The sequence below is a fragment of the Hippocampus bargibanti genome, linkage group LG08, assembly GCF_051943395.1.
Source record: "Hippocampus bargibanti isolate YZ-2025 linkage group LG08, ASM5194339v1, whole genome shotgun sequence".
NCBI lineage: Eukaryota > Metazoa > Chordata > Actinopteri > Syngnathiformes > Syngnathidae > Hippocampus > Hippocampus bargibanti.
The window spans coordinates 14527189-14549701 of NC_142741.1; the positions used below are offsets into that span (position 1 = coordinate 14527189).

General features: G+C 45.3%; 2 protein-coding genes across 26 annotated transcripts in view; one reads left to right on the forward strand and one right to left on the reverse strand.

Moving 5' to 3' along the window:
• Positions 1 to 3775: 3775 nt before the first annotated feature.
• On the forward strand, positions 3776 to 9227 carry nyx (nyctalopin). Its single transcript, XM_089002554.1, has 5 exons — positions 3776 to 3939; positions 4023 to 4087; positions 5275 to 5561; positions 5783 to 6087; positions 6560 to 9227. Exons 2-5 carry the CDS (start codon positions 4066 to 4068, stop codon positions 7371 to 7373), a joined length of 1428 nt encoding a protein of 475 aa, XP_088858680.1. The 5' UTR covers positions 3776 to 3939; positions 4023 to 4065; the 3' UTR covers positions 7374 to 9227.
• Positions 9228 to 19068: 9841 nt separating this feature from the next.
• Positions 19069 to 22513, reverse strand: part of caska (calcium/calmodulin dependent serine protein kinase a) — a 151412-nt gene continuing 147967 nt past the window's right edge. For all 25 annotated transcript variants that reach the window (XM_089002000.1, XM_089001997.1, XM_089002002.1 and 22 more), the window contains 4 exons: positions 22428 to 22508; positions 22137 to 22339; positions 20464 to 20547; positions 19069 to 19712 (listed from right to left, as the gene is read on the reverse strand). In XM_089002000.1, coding sequence (XP_088858126.1) covers positions 19536 to 19712; positions 20464 to 20547; positions 22137 to 22339; positions 22428 to 22508 — 545 coding nt within the window. In that variant the 3' untranslated portion in view covers positions 19069 to 19535. The remainder of the gene's footprint in view (positions 19713 to 20463; positions 20548 to 22136; positions 22340 to 22427; positions 22509 to 22513) is intronic.

Consider the following 22513-nt stretch of genomic DNA (forward strand, 5'->3'; position numbering starts at 1 on the left):
ATGTGATTGGTCAAGAATGAAACAGTGAGGGGAGGTGGTTTTGAACATTAAAGAGACAGGCAGACGTGAGTGTGAGAGACTGACAAATTTGATAGAAAAGAGCGAAATTTTGACTTGTTTCAACTTTGATCGGTGGCTGCATTGCTGTTGTCTACCAGCAGTAGAGACTAACTAGATTTGAGCCTAAATGGTTTTAGTAAGATCGGTTCATGCCCCCCCCCCCCCCCCCCCCCCCGTTTAACAGTTGTACCGCGTGCATTATTTGAAATGATTAAAAAAAACAAAATACAGGGAAAATGTATAAGTTTCCAGGTATATGCTTTAGCTTCATGGCTTCCATGTGCGTGATAGTGTCGTCCCTGGGCTTTATGCAGTATGATACCCCAACTGAAGTGAACTGTAAAATGAAATGACATGAGCAGTTATAGTTCAGTTTGCCAACTTCACAAAACCTAACTTTGAAAACAGGTCATTGTGATTGGTCATCACCTGAACCTCGACAAATGTGAAAATGGCTGACCCTAGGATGGATAAAGATGGGTGGCATTTGCTGCGCAGTTCATATTCCACAAACTATTCTAATGAGAATGCTGTGCTTAAGTAGGGTTGTATAGAGCATCTTTCAAAAAAAATTGGCATTGATGTCCCCTTGATAATGGTTATCATAGGCTACAGCGCAGTTCAAATTTGCACAAAACATTACAAAATTTACCAAAGTTTCACTCACAGATTTCCTTTAGCCCCAACTAACTTCACAATTTACTCATTTGGAGATTCAGTTGGGGTTATGTTGCATTTTTTTTCTCACGTGAAATCACTTTAATTGGCATTGTGGGACAGATTTCTGTTGCAATGACAAATGTGAGTATGGGATAAGTGAGTGACATTTGAAAAAGAAGACGCTTCTGGAAAATTGTGAAAGTGAAAAATCAATGAAATGACACGAAGCCTTGTCCCAGTTACAGTCTTGTTTATTGCAGTGGAAAAGCGCATGAGCACTAAGCTTCAAATCTGAAATCCCCCCGCCACCTCCCCACGAGCTGACCTGCATTTGCCTTCGCAGTGTTGGTCCTGCGTCAACTTTTTAGGCATGCAGCGAAGCGCGGCAAATTAAACTGGCTAGGTCCATCCACTTGTTATGTTATGCCCAGCATACCCCTATTTTGACCGCTTTTATTGCTTTCACTCTGGAGGTAGGGGGTGCGAGTAGAGAGGTCATGTTGCAGTTTGAGTTGGGTTACTTCCAACATTTCCAGAGGCATTCCAAGGCTAACTGTGAGACATTGTCTCTCAAGCATGTCCTCGGTTATTCCCAGCGGCCTTCTGCTGATGAAAAATGCCCAGAAGACCTCACCATGGATGCAACCTGATGCTCGTGCCACTCAACGTGAGTCTTCTCAACATGGGGGCAGTTGCTCAACTCTGAGTTGCTCCCGGATGACCCAGGATCTCACCCTACATCAGACACAGCAGATGCTGCTCTGATCTCCCTGTTGATCTTCCATGGATAACTCGAATAGACTATATATACAGTATATACATGCACACGCGACACAGACATACACTCATGTTGAACTATTGATTTCCATTCCCTTCGTCTTTCACTCATCCGCAAGGCTTATCTCACCTTTAAATCCCCATTAATGTAGGTTTCCAACTTTAAAATATATATTAGTCAATTTAGTGTCATTTTTATCATTTTGTTTGTAGGCATAAGCAGTAGTATAGTAGTGCTTTTTTGTGTGTGCGCGTGTGTGTCTGCCCTTTTAGTGTCGTTTTTATCATTTTGTCGATTTATATTTTGAATTTATATAGTGGGTTGGTTAAATAAAACACTTATAAGTAAAGAATACAGCTGTTGAAAAATCCCTCTCCCTGCTAACGGACAGAAGAAGTCGCCCGACACACACGCTCGGACTCAGGCGGAGGAAAAAAGCAGTGTATAGTACTAGAGGAGATGTTGCCGAGAAGATCTGTACTGTATAACGACTGTTGTGTGTCGTCACGCAGTAGATTGCTGTGCAAGTGTGCAACATGCTGACTGGCCAAAATTGTCGTACACATTGCCGGCTGCGGTCTGGCGGTCGTGATCGTAAGTACGTAATTCGCGGCAGTCATAACTTGGATGTTACCTGTATATATTAAAAAACAAATCTTCGTCTCACCCTCCTTGGGTGGCGTCTGTCCCCCATTTTTTAGCTTGGGTCCTCTACCAGAGGCCAGGAAGCTTGAGTGTTCTGCGCAGTATCCGTGCTGTTCCCAGCACTGCGCTGTTGTTCCCGGGATATGTTGCAACCACTCGTCTAGTTTGGGGGTCACTGCCCCGAGTGCTCCGACCACCACAGGTACGACTGTCACCTTTACCTTCCAGGCTCTCTCCAGCTCCTCTCTGAGCCCTTGGTATTTCTCGAGTTTCACATGTTCCTTCTTTCTGATGTTTCCATCACTCGGGACCACTACATCCACAACAACAGCTTTCCTTTGCCCTTTATCTATGACCACGATATCTGGCTGGTTGGCCATTACCATCTTGTCAGTCTGTATCTGGAAGTCCCACAGGACCTTTCCTCTGTCATTCTCTACCACCTTGGGAGGTGTTTCCCATTTTGACCTTGGGGTTTCCAGTCCATACTCTGCACAGTGATTTCGGTAGACTATGCCAGCCACCTGGTTATGGCGCTCCATGTAGACTTTCCCTGCCAGCATCTTACACCCTGCAGTTATGTGTTGGATTGTCTCAGGTGCCTCTTTGCACAACTTACATCTTGGGTCTTGTCTGGTGTGGTATATCCCTGCCTCTATGGCTCTGGTCCTCAGGGGCTGCTCTTGAGCAGCCAGGATGAGTGCCTCTGTGCTGTCCTTTAGGCCAGCCCTCACTAGCCACTGATAGGTCTTCTTGAGATCAGAGTTATGGTTCGGTGGTACATCCCGTGTAGGGGCTTTTCCTCCCATGATGATCCCTCTTACAGCACCTCATCCTCTGTTCCCCATTGTCTGAGACATTCTCTGAGTACAGCTTTGATGTATTCATGGAGCTTGGATATTTCATCCTGGACAGTGGCTCTGACACTCACTCGTCCCCGGCCTCCTTCCTTACGCCTTGTGTACAGTCTCAGGGTTCTGGATTTGGGATGGAACCCTCCATGCATGGTGAGGAGCTTTCTGGTCTTAACATCCATCTGAAACTCTTCCTTTGGCCACCTTATTATTCCTTCAATGTATCTGATCACTGGCAGGGCATAGCTGTTTATTGCCCGGGTCTTGTTCTTGCCATTGAGCTAGATTCTTAGGACTTGCCTCACCCGCTGGAGGTATTTGGTCGTAGCCACTTTCCTTGTTGCTAGTTCGAGGTTGCCATTGGCCTGTGGTATACCAAGGTACTTGTAGCTGTTTTTAATGTCTGCTACAATACAGTACATGGGCACACGTGCACATGTTCCTAAAGTTAACACTCAGCCTCGCTGGCTTTACTTTGTTAATCCTGCTGCCAAACTCCCATCTCCATCTCTGCATCCAGGGGGATTTTGCTGCCATTAAGAGATGGCTTTTGTGTGTGTGTGTGTGTGTGTGTGTGTGTGTGTGTGTGTGTGTGTGTGTGTGTGTGTGTGTGTGTGTGTGTGTGTGTGTGTGTGTGTGTGTGTGTGTGTGTGTGTGTGTGTGTGTGTGTGTGCGCACGCGTGTGTGTGTGCGCACGCGTGTGTGTGTGTGTGTGTCACACACATTGCAGGAGTGGGAGGCTCAGAATGCTGAAAGGCATTTACCAGGAAATGGACAAAGGCTGACGGCAGATCGGCAAGCTGAAGATGCACATGGAATGCACAGCATGGTAGCACAGATGTTTGTTTAGATGGTGACAAGAAAGATCCACAGGCAGAGTCGTGTGCATGTCTTAAAATCCTTCCCGATGTCAGACGTTTCCTGTGAAGTAGGAATGTGCAGGTACTTTTGTCGTCGTTTTTTTAGTATTTTTTTTGGGGGGGGGGGGTCATTCCAGTTGATAGTTGTATTTCTTCTCATTTCAGAGCAGCATTAATCCTGGCACCTCCCAAATGACAGTCAACAGTAATGACGTTCGTGGTTTTCACTGGTCAGTTTAATCACAATGTAATGTGTAACCTCAATGCACTGTATTTTAAATATGTATGGTTTCACAATATTTTTCAAGTTCTGAATTGTTTTTGGAATTGCATCGTAGGTTGCGTTTGGCCCACTGGCTGTTGGTTTCCCACCCGTGATGCCTTGAGCCACAGCTCGTGATTAGGCTCAGTGAGGGAACAGAATGTACATTGATACATACAGCGACAGTCGCTATTGTGGTGTGGCAAATCTTTAAATCAGACTTTAGTTTTTAACTCATTGCCTGCCATTCCCGGATTTATTCGGAAATTGAAGAGTGGCGTGCCATTCCCAAATTTGTTCGTTTTTTTTTTTTCCTGCGGGGCAGGGGGTGCTGATAAAGCACTGCTCAGACCTCTGTCAATGTTTTTCCCTCACACGACAGGGCAGCATTTGTGTTTTGTACAGCCGCCCCCATTTCAAGCTCAGATAACTCCAGACCCATAGTACTTAGGAATTAACTCTTTTTTTTCTGATGAAAGGAGTGTTTTTTTACGCTGCATTGAATGTTTATGTAGTCTGCAATTTGAGTGAAATTGACAAAAACCATTGAACTGAAGTGGACACATATTTGCCCATCGTCTGGCAGTGAATGAGTGAAGAACAGTCACCATCATATTAATACACTTTCTGACAAGAGTAAGCTGTCAGTCGCATCATATGGACTTTTCCTTTGACTTTTCAAGGGAAAAAGATTTACACGAAAACACCAATAGGAAGCTGCCTTGAGGGTTTTGTACTTCCCTTAACATTTTATAGAACAAAGAGCTGCAGTATTTTTTTACAATATTGTACATGGATCACTTATTGTAAATGGTGGGCAGAATTCTCACCTGTTTGTCCATTCAGCCACGATCTGATTTGCTTTTTCTTCACAAAGGTTGCGGGCATGCTGCAGCCTTCCCAGTTGTCTTCGGGCAGTATATGCTCTGAACTTTTTGCCAGCTAATCGCTGAGGATTTATTTAAACCTACCTACCATGTAGGCTGCTAGCTACTAAAATCTAGCTACTAAAATATAGTGGAAAATTCTGGCCACTAATTCCACAAATTTCCTAAAAAATATCATTTTTATTGGTGTCATTTTCTTGAAAGTTAAGATTTTATTTATGCAGCAATTGAGGCAACGCTGCGGAATTGACATTGGTGTAATCCTCAGTCTCACTGCTGATCCTGCTGCTTCCGGCGGCATTGACACGCTGGGCATGCGCGAGGGCCTGTCCGCAGTCCTGTTCCTGCACGCAAGAGAAGAGCTGTAGCGTGCTGTGTGACCGCTCGGGCCTCTCTGAGCTGCCCAGAGAGTTTCCCTGCGAGGCCTCTACCATCAACCTGGACAAGAACAGGCTCAAGTTCCTGTCGGAACGGGCATTTGGTACGCTGCCATCCCTCAAGTCCCTCTCGTTGGATCACAACAACATCTCCTTCATCACCCCTGGAGCCTTCAAGGTTAGAATGGATTGTTCAAAGAGATGATTTGCCCACCTTGCAGTAAGCAACTATGTCATCAGCTTGCTTACTTAGCACAGCTGTGCCTCACGAAACATCCTACTCCAGACTCATTTGAATACTAATTGCTCCTTGTGCCTCCTACAGTGGTCACACGGTCCCTAATTAATTTTTACCATGGGTCTTCTCTAAATTGTTGTGGAACCTTTTTGTTTCCTCAGGGTCTTTCCAACCTAGTGGAACTGAAAATGGCGCACAATGAGTACATCAGCTACCTTCACACACGGACCTTCACAGGCCTCAAGAAGTTGGTGCGCCTTGACCTGTCAGACTGCAACCTCTTCAACATCCCAGATCGCATCTTCATCGAGCAGACGGCGCTCAAGGAGCTGCTCTGCTTCCAGAACAAGTTCCGCAGGATCCCCGGCGCCATCCGTGGTATGGAAAATCTGACCCACATTTATCTGGAGAAGAGCAAGATCGAGGCGGTAGCCTACAATTCACTGCTGGGCCTGGGCAGCCTCAAGTGAGTCTCTGGCTTGGTCAGGTTAATGTCATGGTTGGGATCACCACCAATGCAACTTCATTACCAACAGTCTTGACTTTGCCATTGTCGGATGTGGTACATCGAAGTCAAGGACTTGAAAACCTTGCCATCATTTGGCCTTTCGCTGCAGCATTCTGAATGAGAAGCAGTTGGGTCTGGGCCTACGAGGACCAAACTTGTAGACCCCCGAGTCCCACTAATGATTTATGATTGGACATTTAGAGATTGATAAAATAAGTTCCAATTCTGAACCTAACTCGAGGTGTATGTAGTCACGGAAGACAATTCTAATTTGACAATTATTTTTTTTATGCAACTCACACAGATCTTATATTTCTTGCACATGTTCTGGATTTTGTAACAATTTTCCTCATATGTGTGCGACCTCAGACTTGGGGTGTTACTCTTTTAGTCGTTGTAGTTTTTGATTTATGTTCCCTTGTCATTGCAGGTACTTGAGCCTCCAAGAGAACCGCATCAATGTCATCCACGACCAGGCCTTCCAGGACCTTGTGCGGCTGGAGAACTTCTACCTCAACGACAACCTACTGTGTGACCTGCCGCGGCTCGCCTTCAAGGGCCTCAGCCGCCTCAAGATGCTCAACCTCGGCGGGAACCAGCTGACCAATGTCTCCAAAACATGGTTCAGCGACCTGATAGAGCTGGAGATCCTGTACCTGGATAGGAACCATCTGGTGTATATTGAGGAAGGAACATTCGAGAACCTAACCAGCTTGATCACGCTCCATTTGAACAGCAACAACCTCAGTACTCTTCCCTACCCAGTGTTCCAGCCTATCTACTTCCTTGGTCGCCTCTACCTCTTTAGGAACCCCTGGGAGTGTGACTGCACCTTGGAATGGCTGAAGTTGTGGATGGAGAACTACAACCTGGTGCGGGACATCCCATGCTCGTCACCGTCATCAGTGGCGGGACTTGATCTGGCAGAGGTGGTCTTTGCCAAAGTGAATGGCACATGCGTTGACCCTGCTGAACTGAACTTGACCACTGTGTCCTCCGATGTGGCTTCCACCACAGAGAACCGCTTCAACAGCCTCATTTCCAGACTGCTGCAACAGGAACTTCGGGAAGAGGCGGTTAATGGGACCGACAGTGCCCGCAACGGGACACTGTCGGAAACGGAGGACGGACAGCTCAGTGCGGGGGTCACGGAGCACCACTGTCAAACGCTGATTTTGGACTTCTATTTTCTTGTGGCTTGGCTCATTTTCAGTTTGGATGAATCGTGGATGTTATTTTCATAAGCTGGTTTGTAGTATAAATGACATGACAGCTTCATGTCTCTTCTTCTTTTACTTTTGGCTTTTCCCCTCAAAGGGTCGCCACAGCGAATCAGTGTCCTCCATCTTCAGAGGTTTGATCCGCATGTTTGTTTTGGCCAAGCTTTTACGTTGGATGCCCTTCCTGACACAACCCTCTGTATTTATCCGGGTTTGGGACCGGCACAAGAAGACTTATGTCCCTTTGTGGCTACAGAACCAGCAACTCACTCAGTAAAAGGCTCCCAAACACAAAATGGTCATCGGCACAGCAACATTCAAAAAAGCAAAAGCTATACTCACCATTTGATGACACTGCTCTTCATGTATGATAATCTCAATTAGCGGTCCTCAACCTAATTTGATCCACCAACCGCTTTAATGTCAGATAATATTTTCATGGACCGGTACCTAAGGTGTGATGGATACATTGAACAAAATATGTCATGCATGAAAACGGTGGAATTTTTTGTATTAATAATAAACACAAAGTATGACACAAAGAACATTCTATCTTAATGCAACACGATTGGGTCACTACGGTAACGTGTAAACATGCCTTCACAATAAGATACACCGCAAATACAAAGTCTATGAAAAATACGATTCACCGTTGCTGCATATCATTTAAAGTGGGAATCTCCCGTTGAGTTAAATGCAAATTTTCCGTGGGACTTCTGACACTGTCGATTCAATGTCGACTTTTTTTCTTGAAATGCTCAGGCTTCTCTTCTAGCTCCTGGCTGGGCCTTTTCCATATCCTCAAAATGTTATTTTTTGTAGTCATTATGGGTTAAATGAGTTTCATTTTAGCGGCTACCAAGCATGTGACCGAGAAGCGCGCCTTGACCTCCGTCAAGAGTGACATACTGTAGACTGATGTAACAGACAGATGTAACATTCTTTCAAAATAAAATATATTTTAGATTCCGAAATAAATAAATAAAATGGAAATACAGTAATGTATATTTGTTGTTCTTTGTGTGCTGCCCAGTACCAAATTATGCGGGGACTGGTACCAATCCACGGCCCTGAGGTATACATGTATATGATAGATGAACTCTTTACACTATGGACGTATGAACTCTTTACACTATGGACGTTTTCCTCCAAAAGCCACAAGGAAGATCTTGATGTCATTAGTAGGATTATGGTTGATGCAAAATTTCAGTCTTAGTGCTAAGGGCTTGGAGATCAAGTTTATAGTTTGGGTAGGCACTTGAGGGACAACGTCATGGTTAAACGTGAGGGTCAGTTTTAGCACTCTCGGTCCGCTTTTAAATTCTCTCATCTCATTCTGTACTTCCTTATTGTTTGCTCTGATTTTGTTGCACATGAGATTCACAAATATGTGAAAACAATTTAAATGTCTAATACAACTGATCGACATAATAGCTACACGTACCATGATATTATTACATAAAAGAATCACTCATATTACAGCCTCTGTGTTGTTGTTGATCAGAATGAATACACTTCCTTGCACATTACGACATGTGAATTAACATGATGTAATACTTGTAGCACCCTACCAAGTGCTCTTTTTTGGAGGTTAAAGATTGATGTAGTGAAACAGATGTCCGTTTCTATATCACATTTTTTTTCTTTGTCTGCAGAAATGCATTAATCTTCTTTTCACTTGTGAGCACATTGACAACATGCCTGTGCCTCTTCCTATGGGTTCCTTTTCTGAGTTCACCAAGCATGTATGGGATCCCGCTACACATGACCCTGTTGATTGTCACTGCCACATGATTATGAATGAGAATTCGGGGGAGTTGTGTAGAAATACTGCTGAATATTCCTTTGCTGTTTCTCTAATAAACTCAAAGATACTGACTGTGGTGTGCTGCTTTTGTTAATTGTCATCATGTCACTTGTTTTGAAAAATCACAGTACCCATAGTATGGCTTTGTAGTCGGCAAAACACCTTTCTTTTCACAGAACAGTCATTCCTGTAAAAATGATACAGATGATTGTTAGGGATAATATTAATGAAGCAGGAATCAAAAGTAAAACCAAAAAAATATTTAATGTTTGGGATGGCACAAAATGTTACTGCCTACCCCAGAGGCGCAGACAGCCTCAGATGAGAAGAGATTGAGATCTGTTTGGGAGAGCTTTTGTAAAGACGGACAGGATGTGATGTCATGACCAGAAGTCCGAGAAAATACAATGATGTGTAAGGAAATAAAAAGATGTTTAAAATGTGTTTGTACAGCAAATTGCCCTAACATAACCCCCCTGACGAACATATTTAACATCGGTGTAGGTCAATAGAAAGAAGAAAAAAGAGAAAATCACAAAATAAAACAACTATGTACAATCAAAATGGAAACAATATCTAAGTAAAGTCATGTTATTATACTACATCAATCAAATCTTCATGGTATCCTGGGTTCCTGGATGGTGATCACCAGGACGAGGAGGAGGAACGAATTTGTTATGTAACATTTATTCGCAAGCAGGCCCCAGGGTGTGATACGGATGTGTTTCATCTTGCAGCTCCAGTGTCCAGATTTCTTTTTCTTGATCACTTATTTCTTTCATAACTCTGAGAACTTCTCTTGATGCTGCTGCTTGAAATGCAGCTTGTCTTGCATCTTGGGACACGTACGAAGACTGTTTAGAGCTGGACACGCTCAAGACGGTAGAGATGATCATGGACTTCAGGAAACATCCATCACCACAGCTGACCCTCACACTATCTAACTGCCTCGTGTCAACCGTTGAGACCTTCAAGTTCCTGGGAATCACAGTCTCCCCAGACATGAAGTGGGAGGTCAACACCAACTCCACCCTGAGAAAGGCCCAACAGAGGATATACTACCTGAGGCTGCTAAAGAAGCATGGCCCGCCGCAGGAGGTGCTACAACATTTCTACCCGGCATCACCGTTTGGTTCAGGGCCGCCACAAAAATGGACAAAACCTGACTTCAACGGACAGTGAGGACGGCGGAAAAAAATCATTGACACTCTCGTGGACTTGCACACTGCAAAAATCCAAACAAGGGTGCGGAAAATCCTACTGGACCCTCCACACTCTGCCCACCAACTTTTCCAGCTACTCCCCTCAGGCAGGCGCTACCGATCCATGCGCACCAAATGCAGCAGACATTAAACAGCTTCTTCCCCCAAGCCATTAAGTCTTTTAACAGTAACCCAAATAGAACTGTATAGTGCCTCTTTGCAATTTTTTGATGATGATACTAGTGCAGTCTGTTCTACCGGAAACAAATTCCTTGTGTGTTCTACATACTTGGCAATAAAGATTCTTCTGATTCTTCTTCTGATTCTGATTCTGGTGTGTGCAGATAAGGAGACATTGGAGAGTGTCGTCTCAAACACTGATTTATTGTGTGGCCAAGAAGAGATTTCGAACCTCCCATCTTTGAGGAACTGCTGTGCCTTTTTATTGACAGTTTGTCTCAGTGCTTTACATGTGTCATTCATTCTACAGATTTCTGAGTGGATGCTCTGGATGTAGAGTGTCTCTGATTTTTAGGTAAGTATTATCAATCACAGATTGAGCTGTATTTGTTCTGCTCATTGTATTCATTAGGTCAGAATCATCATTGTATTTGATGGCCTTTTTTAGTACATTAATATTGTGCTTCCACCTTTCACATGTGGTTTTAAAGTTTGCTTTCATATCTTTCAACTTGTCTACAAGTGTCTTTGCTTTTCAGTAAGTGTGTGAGTGCTTCACTTCTAGGCTATGTGCAATCTAATTTAGCAGTGTCTGAAATAACGTCTGCGGGGCATGCGTCCGGGGCATGCAACTTTTGCGTCGGGCGTACAACTTACAACACGTCTCCGCCCGGGTGGCCAACAACTTTTTCAAGAAAAAAAAATCATTTCGGTTCGTTTGCCAATTTGCATAGTCGGCAGCCAATCAGAAGCCTGCATCGAATAACTTCGTGCTTCCCGACTTTTCCGAGTGTCATAGCCCCACAAGAAGGATTCAAAAGAAGCTAACAAAATGTATGATGCGACAAAACGTAAACGTACATGAAAAGCATTGTGGAAAGAGTTCATGTGGCTTGTAGCAGACGACGCAACGCAAACATTGCATTGTGCAACATGCCGAACAGTGTATGGACAAACGACAACTGGAGCAAAATCATCAGCAAGGGATATTTACGATAAATTAAGCAAGGGAGCATTTGTGGTAGGTACATTTTTAAGTGTTGTTCTGCTATATATTCTGATTATCAATTCTTAATACTTTGCAACATTGTTTTTTTTTTTTGCGATTAGTCGTCTTATTGTTTGAAGTTATGAAAAATGGGGCAGGCAACTTTATGGCTGGCAGGGAACTTTTCAGAGTTGTCTGCCCTGGTGTCCGGTAACTTTTTGTCATGAGTTCAGACACTGACTTTAATGTGGTGACTAAATGTGGTGTTACATTTACTGTTGCTTTAACTTGCTCTTCTTAGACATAAGGTGGCTCGATTTCACCTTCTGGTGGCATGTTGACTGTGTAGCGAAAATGTAGTTGAAATGTAAATAAATTCTCCTTTTGGTGTAAATATCACTTTAGACTTAGCCTTTTTAACTTTAAATGAACAATAGAGTCTCACAAAATACAGGTGTACATACACACATTTAACTTATAAACCCAAACAGCATAGCTCAATACTGTAACGTTCAGTGCTTGTGTTATGCATGTTTGGGGGCTGGGCTTGTTGGGGTCCCGTGACGACACACACGGAGAGAAGGGAGGACCCAAGAACGGGGGTTAGGCAGTATGCCTGAGGGATTGTCTGCGCGTGAGTTGTGGCGTAACAACAGCTCCTGTTTGTGTCATAAAACTGCAAAATTTGTTAATAAAAGACCGACTCGCTATACCAGCGACTCTGCGCATCATTTGTCACGCTGAGGGGCATTACATTGGTGTCAGAAGCTCCGGATTTTCCGTCGTACCCCCAACTGCTTAAAAAAAATGTTCGGCAACTTTGCTAAAGGAGGAGGCCGTTCAGCACGGCGACCCGGCTACGGTAAAGAAAGAAGCAGCGCCATGCGTGATAGACATGCCAATGTCAAGTGGCACACAGCGAGGTCATGTTTATGATAATTATGTTGACAATCCGTGCCGAAATGAGCGCGAGTCCGCCATTACGGCGCCACGCCGGGATGTAGCGGCCACGAGGGTTGACGGAAGCATTGATGGCGGCGCCCTGGGGTTGGCTTGACCCCCCATGAAACCCCCCAAGTTCTCCGGGAAAGGAAGTTGGGAGGCTTATCGGGCCCAGTTTGAATTGGTGGCAGACGTGGCAAACTGGCCAGACAAGGTGAAAGCGGCACAGTTGGCACTTTCATTAACCGACGAGGCTACTTCCTGTCTACTGCTACTAAGCCCTGGAGAGAGACTCAATTACTGCGCGCTGGTGGGCACCTTACAGAGGCGTTTCGGGGAGTTTAATTTGAAGGACTCCTTGCGCTGTGAGCTAAAATGGCGTGATCGACATCCAGGGGAGCCGCTGCCTTGTCTTGCCCATGAGATCGAGAGCCTCGGCCGGCGGGCATATGCTGGGATGCCAAAGGACATCCAAGATGAACTTATCCGGGACCAGTTCATCCAAGCACTCAGACCGGATGAACTGCGCCTACACGTCCAGCTTGCCCACCCAGCGGCGCTCGGAGAAGCACTCGCTCTTGCTACGGAGAGGGAGACCGCAGCCAGAGGAGTACTACCGACGGCGGCTTGCCCCATTTTGGCGACCTCGCTGTCAGGAGGCGAGGAGCGCCGGCCAACGTGGGTGGATGAGCTGGTGTGTGCGATAAATACCCGCCCAGCACAACGGGAGGAAGGAAGTGGTCGATGTGCTCGCCCTGCTGTCTGCTGGGGGTGTGGCCAGCCAGGTCATCTGCTACGACGCTGCCCAAAGATGTTGAACCACCAGGGAAACGGGAAAGGGTCTGCGTCGCCCAGCCAACGCGGACCCCTCCAGTGAGTAGCCGGAAATTACAATCTGCACATGGAAAGAAAGCGATCATGGTGGGGTGGACAGACGTGGGGGACCCCAGTCATGTTCGCGTGCAAATTGGGGACATTTCTTGTACAGCCTTGGTGGACACTGGGTCGTCAGCCACAATTGTGAGACCTGACGTTGTTCCAGCGGGAACCGTCTTAAAATCGACCCTCACAAAACTGAGGACCGTGACCGGTGAAACGGCCAAGATGCAAGGTGAAGGGAACTTTGTTTTCACTCTGAAGGGTTTGTCGACAACCCACTCAGCTTGGGTAGCTGACGTGAGTGACCCCTGTATCTTGGGACGAGACTTTTTAAAAGCCGCAAAATGTGTGGTGGACTTGGGAGCTGGAGTACTCATCCTGCCGAGCGGTCAGCATGTGGAGCTGATCACGGCGTCTCGACAGAGTGCACCAGAGGTGGCCATCAACACGGCGGAACCGTCAGCAGAGAGCACGGATGCACCGATGACCCAAACCAGCCTGACCAAGACAGCAGCAGTGCTGACTCCTCAGCTTTCGACGGTAGATTGGGTAGAGTTCGCTCGCCCTGTGATGGTCTACCCACCGGGGGCGCCAACTGGATCCAACCCAGCCATGCCAGTCGATTTGACCCCGGGTCAATCAGCGGAGAGCCGGACTGGGGCTATCCGGTCCATTTGGCAGAAGAACTGTGATGGCTTAAATGTCGAGCAGCAGGAGCAGTTATGGCAGGTACTGTGGGAATTTAATGACATTTTTGCTCTCAGTGAGAATGAGGTGGGCCTCACTCACTTGGTCGAGCACCACATCGACACGGGTGACGCGCGACCAGTGAAGGTTCGCCCTCGACGCCTGCCTCTAGCCCAGCAGGAAGCCGCAGATCAAGAGATCCGTGCCATGCTCAAGGCAGGGATTATCGAGCCCTCCGACAGTCCGTGGGCGTCTGGCGTGGTCATGGTCCCCAAGAAAAAGAGCACCAAATCGCGGTTTTGTGTGGACTACAGACGGCTCAATAAGGTGACAAAGAAAGACTGCTACCCACTACCACACGTAGACGAGACCTTGAAGCGGCTGCTGCTGTGCCGACATGCTGCACCCTGGAGGCTGTGGACACTTCTGAGTGGGCTTCAAAACAACAGGAGGACCACAATCTCAACCCCGTGCGGCAGTGGGTCCAGAGTGGCAGGAGGCCGCCCTGGGAAGGCGTGATGGGACTCTCTGTTGCTTCCAAAGGCCTTTGGAGCAAGTTTGATGGCTTACGCATCAAGGACGGCGTGCTGCAGAGAGCCTGGAAAGAACCTGCCACTGGGGAAGAGAGATGGCAGGTGGTCGTTCCAAGAGCTCTCAGAGAGACGGTGCTGAGAGCATGTCATGGGGGCACCGGCTCGGGACACTTTGGCAGCACAAAGACCCTCCGACGGCTACGCCAAGGGTTCTATTGGGGGCAGCACCGACGGGACGTAGAGGACTTCTGTCGGCGCTGTGATGAGTGCATGGCCTACAAAGGACCTCAAGCCCAATCACACGCACCACTTCAGCAACAAAGGGTTGGTGCGCCCATGGAGAGAGTTGCTGTGGACATCATGGGTCCTTTCCCTGTGACAGACAGAGGGAATCGCTACGTGCTGTGTGCAATGGACTATTTTACCAAGTGGCCAGAGGCATACGCACTGCCAGACCAAGAGGCGGAAACAGTAGCTGATGCGCTACTGGAGGGCATGTTCTGCCGGTTTGGAACTGCAGATATCATCCACAGTGACCAAGGCAGAAATTTTGAGTCCAGGGTGTTCGCTGCTCTGTGTGAATGCCTTGACATGCAGAAGACGCGCTCCACTCCCTTGCATCCGCAGAGTGATGGACTTGTGGAACGATTCAACCGCACCATGCAACAGCAGCTCGCCATCCTCACCTCCACACACTAACGTGACTGGGACAGGCACATCCCACTGGTGCTGATGGCTTATCGATCAGCGGTTCAGAGTTCCACCAGCTGTACCCCTGCTCTGCTGATGCTGGGCTGGGAAATACGGAAACCGGCAGAAATGGCGTTTGGAAGACCACCAGGCGGCCCAGAGGACCAGCCGGGGCTGGAGTATGCCCGTCGACTGCAGGATCGGCTGGAGGCAGCGCACGCATTCGCACGGGACCAGCTGGAGAAAGCCGGAGCACGCCAAAAGAGGAATTATGACGTGCGGAGCAAGGGGCGAGACTTCCGGGCCGGGGAACTGGTTTGGGTGTATACGCTCAAACGGAAAAAAGGCCGCTGCCCCAAACTAGACAGCCACTGGGATGGCCCTTGTCGGGTACTCGAGCGGGTGGGGGAGGTTGTTTATCGGGTAGCGGTCCCCCCCAGGGGCAGGAAAATTGCTCTACATCGGGACAGGTTGGCCCCCTACCGGGGCAGCGGTATTCCTGTATTTGAGGCGGGGACTGCTTCGTCCACGTCAGGTAATCTGGTTAGCCCAGGTTCCCCACCCTCCTCCAGTTTTGCCCCGAGTCAGCCAGCGCAGGGGGGAACCGAGCCACAGCCAGGTCGACCACAGAGACGCAGACGAAGGCCACAGCGACTTGAGTACTTTTTTTGTTGACCCCTCGGGGCGAGGGTTTCATAAAGGGGAGGGTAGTGTAACGTTCAGTGCTTGTGTTATGCATGTTTGGGGGCTGGGCTTGTTGGGGTCCCGTGACGACACACACGGAGAGAAGGGAGGACCCAAGAACGGGGGTTAGCCAGTATGCCTGAGGGATTGTCTGCGCGTGAGTTGTGGCGTAACAACAGCTCCTGTTTGTGTGATAAAACTGCTAAATTTGTTAATAAAAGACCGACTCGCTATACCAGCGACTCTGCGCATCATTTGTCACGCTGAGGGGCATTACAATACTTAAAACAATTGCAATCAACTAGGTTAATATAGCAAATCACATCGACTTATAAGAGATGCTGTGAAATGTACATTTCTCCACTGTGAGACTAATAAAGGTAAATCCAATCCAAACCAATAATTATAGCACACCCACTTGCAATGCAAATATGTAAAAACTCAGTATGTGCGACTTGTGATAATCAAATGAACTTGCTGAATAGTGTTTGCCCATGGCGATGTAGGGAAACGTCTGATGCTCCTTTAAGATGAACGAAGCGAAATCTTTTTGCAGCAAAGAGTTCAATGGCAGTCCTCGGCCCCGCTGGTTTTGAGACATTTGAGACGTTGCTAATTCACCGTGCTGCTTGGTCAGGCTTGGCGACACTGCTCCTTTAACTTCCCAGCTCAAACGTTCACCACGGACTCTTCTACTGCAGGCCAATCCTCTACCCGACGTCTTCAGGCAAAACGATTCAGTCCTCACGTGGAGTCTTCACTCTTTCACGGTGTAGTGTTCTACTGTGCTCCAATTCAAAACATGTGAGGACTCCGGTTCTTTATGCAGATGGTTAATCTTTTAATTTGATTTCACTTGCATCGTCAATCACCAATGACACTGATAGAACGTTTCTATACACATGCGTAAACATCCTATGTTATTTCATTTCTAGTTTGGATGGATGTATGTAGTTTAGTAGATAACTTTGTGTATCTGTAGGTGTACCGTAATGAAACATCTTTATTTTCAGTGTGATATCCTGTTACACCCTCATCGTCGCTGATAAGCCCGGTCGATATGATGTCATCACTGCTGTATGATAAAACCAGGTGAAAGGGGGGGGGGGGCTCTATTTATCTCTTGCCCTCCTCAACCGACCTCACAATGTCCCTGCTGTCTACAAGATTAAAATAATTTCTTTTGTTCAACACATTGGTTCATGCTGATTTCACTACCATCTTCTCACACCATGAAGAGCCATGAATCAGAGGGAACGATCATTTTAAAACCCATCATTATTTGGTGCCGAAACCCGGCATTGAACCAGAAACAGAAAACAATTTACTGCCGAAAACCGGGATCGAACCAGAGACCTTTAGTCTAACGCTCTCCTAACTAAGCTATTTCAGCCTTAAAAGTGGAAACGCTACACGATTGTGCGTGTCATTCTTGCACAGGAAACCACGCGAGTTACTCTTGTAACACACATACTAAACATTGGAACAATACAGAGAAGATTAACATGGTTCCCCACCATGTTTAGCCATTTATAATACGGTTCTAAAACGTATTCGTATCATTACTTTTCTCTCAATAAAACGCATTGTACAGTGGCAATAAAACATGTACAAAACCTTGTTGAAATGCCAGGTTTTTCCTCATATGAACAATGCAATCGAGGTAAGTGGAAAAATAGTTGACCATTGATGCAACAACCAACTTGTAAAACTATAAAAACACGAGAAGTAAAACTAAGATAATGCGGTTGCACAAGTGTGCACCCGCTACAGTAACTGGGCCAGTATACTGTATGTGTGGCTGTCACCATTGATTGATCTTCAATAAAGTTTAGCTGTTTCATACATAATCCAGTTACTTTAAATTCATATACATATCTCCCACGATTAAAATGTATTTTATGGCACAATAATGACGTTTTGGAATCATTTTAGTTCAAAACTTCATACCCTTAAAACCTGCCATTTGTGATCAGTTGTCAAGAGATTTTAAATACAGTACACAGTCTAGATATTTTTTTCTGGATTTTTCCAGACCATTATGTTTATTTATTTATTCTAATTTAAAACTGTCATCTAAAAAATAGGTTCTTCCCCATCATATTCGATTTATTCTTTTCACCACACAAAAAGCAGCCATGTTGAAAGCCAAACATAAGAGTCAATACATCTTCTGGCAAGGTTGTCTAACTAATTTGTTTTGCGGCAGCCCACATTGTAGTTATGGTTTCCTCTGGCGGCCCGTTATGAGTTTGGGCAAACCATTCGAATGTTTCATCCCCTCCACATATTACATACAGAGCACACAACAAATTAATGAATAACTAGTTTTCAAATGTGTATTCGAAAAACAAAGACAATTATTGTGGTTTACATGGGAAATTTGATTGGTTCAGACTTTAGTAATCATCATGGAATTTCACAAATTTGATTTGCTTTCGCGGGCCGAATAATTGTGGCCCACAGGCCTTGACTTTAACACCATGCCTTATAGCAAACATGTTGACGGACACTTCACAATGTCCACCATGACAGCAGGGACGTGTGCATAGGACATCCAGCTAATCACCTTCCAGCATCTTACACAACTGGAACATTACTATCATCAGTGTCTGAAATTCATGACACAAAGTTAGTGGACACCAGGGCAGACAACTATGAGAAGTTGCCTGCCCCATTTTTCACAACTTGAAACACAATAAGACGACTAATCGCAAAAAAACAAAAACAAACAAACATTGTTGCGAAGTATGAAGGATTGTTTTAATTTAAGGAAGTACAGTAAAGTCTCGTTATATCGATATCGGATATATCGATAGTCCCGGTTATATCGATACTATTTCTATGCACGCACGGAGAAAATTACATGCAAACGGGGTCGGATATATCGATAGTCCCGGTTATATCGATATTTTTTCGGACTCCCTTGAATATCGATATAACGAGACTTTACTGTAGATACCACAAATGCTCCCTTTCTTAATTTATGGTTAATATCCCTTGCTGAAGATTTTGCTCCAGTTGTCGTTTGTCGTCATGGTGCACAATGCAATGTTTGCATTGCGTTGTCTGCTAAAAGCCACGTGGACTGCTCTTTCTAAGCAGTTTCTAATTTCAAACACTGCTATCATCTTTGACAATTTCTTTATTGTTATTTTTTAAATCTTTTTTACAGAGGGACACAAGGAACACTGACCAAAATCGTCCACATGCATGATTCATCCGTTTTTCCCCTTCAGTATAACAACAACACATGTATGGATTTATTTAGAAAGCCCAAGATGGCGTCAGTGGAATGAGAGGATTAAAAAACAAAAAAACAAAAAAAAAAAACAAGAGGTGGGATGAATAAATAATGAGGGTCGAAGCATGTTTGTGTGCTTTTTTTTCCCCCCAGCTAGTGTGTCCACCCAGTTTGACACTGGCGGGGAGAAGAGGGTGAGGGTGGGAGGGACACAACTGGACTCATCTCCTGAAAAGAAACATCGAGTAAAAAAGTTCCTAGCCGGTCGGTACAGACAGACAATAATCATTTTATAGTACAACACCACGATGACGTTGGCCAGATGGTCCTCAGTCGACAGGGTTTGGACTTCAGTAGACCCATGAGACGGGCACCCACTGGCCACTGTTGCACACCAGCTCCATGGCTTCCTCCAGGTGGCAAATAGTGTCGTCAATCTCGTTGTTGATGATGGTCTGGTCGAAATAGTGGGCGTACGTCTTTTGCAGGATCTCCGACTCCTTCTGAAGGCGCTGCAAGGACTCGTCCTGAGCGAGTGGGGGAGGCCAAAGTAAAAGCACATCAAAAATAGTCCATTAGTTTCATCACGTCATGTTATTACTTTATTGTTGTAAAATGATTTCATATAGTATCAGATATTTCAATGTAATACGACATCTCAAAACAGTGTTTTTCTTTCAATAATAATAACAATGAAAATCATGACTTCCCCCTCGTCCCCTTAAACATTGCAAAATTCACGTCAATTTACATCTTCAGTCTCTAAAATTAAAAGTAAAGCTTTAAATTTCAATTTTGTAGTTGTTACTATGTGTTGGCGTGTGTGTGTGTGTGTGTGTGTGTGTGTGTGTGTGTGTGTGTGTGTGTGTGTGTGTGTGTGTGTGTGTGACTTATACCCTTTGTTTGACTTTAAACCTTGAAAAGTTAAGTCTAATTTTCTCATCACAATATTATGGCTAGGTTGATAAAATAACATTGCATCGTATCTCAATCTTATTCCTACAACTCATGTAAACACACACACACTCTAGACAAGGCGACACACATGTAAAACTATGGGCTAGCAGGTGTTGTGTTGCAAAGTACTTACTGGCAGTGTGCGACACCACCTTGGTGTCTGCGGTTGAGGGCCCATTGAAACATGCATGCATTGTGTGCAAAGATAAAGCAGCCATCAAAGACACATGCAGACACATACATGCACACGTGCATGCGAGGACATGTTCATGTAAATTCACAAAAGCGTGCATGTGTGTGTGAGTGTGTGATATAATTTACCTCGTCGATGCCCGGCGTTATGGTTGGTGCAGCGATGAAGACCACGTATGGGGCAAACTCGGCCGTGCGAAGGACTTTCAGTGCCTGTCAGAAAACACACACACACAAAACGTATGTGTGCGTGTGAGCGAGCGGAAGTGGCTGCTTGAGATTGTTTTTATTTGCTCAGATTTTTCTTGAAAAACTGCAATTGTTTTCTGAATTTTTAAAACTAAAATATTTGCTTCTTGATACAAATTCAGTAGTCGAGTGGTTAGCATACCTACTTCACAGTACAGTGATATCCTGGCTTACGAACTTAATTGGTTCCCAGACGGAGTGTGTAAGGTGAAAAGTGTGTATTCCAAAAAATAATTTCCCATAGGAAACCATTAAAACAGAATAATCCGTTCCCAGGTCCCCATAAACATAATTTTCTACTTTCTAATTTTTAAGCCTTAAAACTACACAAAATATACCTTATTTTATGTATAATAAATGTGCTATGGTATTATAATTAAAGAAATAAACTGTATCATATAATAAAGTGGTTTTATTGACCTTTGTGATGGTCGTTGATGGCTTGATGGAATGGAATGGCCGGTTTCTTCAATACGTAACCTTCTTTCACAGTCTTGAGGAATGATCCCTTGTAGGTGCTTTATCTGTGATAATTTTATCTAGTTCCTCATCAATTGTGTTCTGTTTAGCTGGGTTGATAGTTTTTGCATCAAGTGTACAGATGGCTTGTGCGGGTTGTTTGTGGAGCCTGATTGATAGGCTATTTTAACCTTGCAGTCTACACTCTGCCTTTGAACTCTCAAAGTTGAAACTCTTTCACTGTCGTCTGCCTGTCTCTTTTTTGTTGAAACCACCTCCCCTCACTGCTGCGTTCTTGACCAATCACGTGGCTTTAACCAAACACTTGGGGCGGGCAATAGAGGACAAAAACAGTTGGCTGCCATTTTGTTGTTAGAAGAACGGGCTCGTTCGCGAACGACACGTCACTCATTGAGGCAGCTCCGTGTACGAAAAAAGTTCGTATGCCAAGGTAGAATTATCATAAATGTAACATTCGTAAACCGAATAGTTCGTAAGCCAGGGTGTTCGTAAATCGAGGTATCATTGTATTTGCTTCTTGATACAAATTCGGTAGTCGAGTGGTTAGCACGCCAACTTCACAGTTCAGACGTCGTGAGTTCAAGACCCGATCCGGCCGCCTGTATGGAGTTTGCATGTTCTCCCCACGTGCCGGTGCGGGTTTTCTCCGGGTCCTCCGGTTTCTTCCCACATTCCAAAAACATGCATGGCAGGCTGATTGAAAACTCTAAATTGTCCCTAGGTGTGAGTGTGACCACAAATGGTTGTTTGTTTCTGTGTGCTCTGCGATTGTTAAAATTAATGACAAATATTCTCATATTATTTTGTATTGGCCTAATTTAATAATTTAACCCTACCAGGAACAACAGTTACTTCGGGGGGCAGTTTATTATGCTATGAGGCTACAGGGTGCATTAAATATTTCCCCTGTAAACTTTGGACATCTCACTAGCTTAACAAAAAACATTTTTAAGAACATTTGATTCTTATTTGTAGTTTGTCTTAAACATCTATTCTTATTTTTCACATAAAACTCTGAGTTTTCTTTTATGTTGCCCATGAGTGGGACATCCACATTAAGCATCGACGCACACCTGTGGCTCAACATCCAAGATGGCGACCAGTCCCTGCTGGTGGATGTTGCGAATGGTTTCCAGGCGTGTGCCGTACATGGCATCCTCGTGACTGCCGTACTCCAGGTACTCGTTGTTGCTGATGTCCTGCATCATCTGCTCGTGCGACACAAAGTAGTAGTTCTTGCCGTTCTCCTCGTCCTTCTTCGGAGGTCTTGTCGTATCTGTGGGGACGTGCGGCGGAGTGTTTTAATACGTCCACAAAGAGATAAAGAGAGAGAGAGAGAGTGTGTGTATGTGTGTGTGTCTCACGTGGGATGGGATACGCGAATCTGTCTGCGTGCTTGGTGATCAGTGTGTTCTTGATGTGTCTCCTGCCCACTCCGTGAGCACCTGGA

Excerpts from the sequence above, each read along its gene's own strand:
- nyx (XM_089002554.1), top strand. The coding sequence starts at position 4,066 with ATGACGTTCGTGGTTTTCACTG. Across the intron at positions 4,088-5,274 it reads GACGTTCGTGGTTTTCACTG|TCTCACTGCTGATCCTGCTG; the intron begins GTCAGTTTAATC and ends TGTAATCCTCAG. Across the intron at positions 5,562-5,782 it reads TCACCCCTGGAGCCTTCAAG|GGTCTTTCCAACCTAGTGGA; the intron begins GTTAGAATGGAT and ends TTGTTTCCTCAG.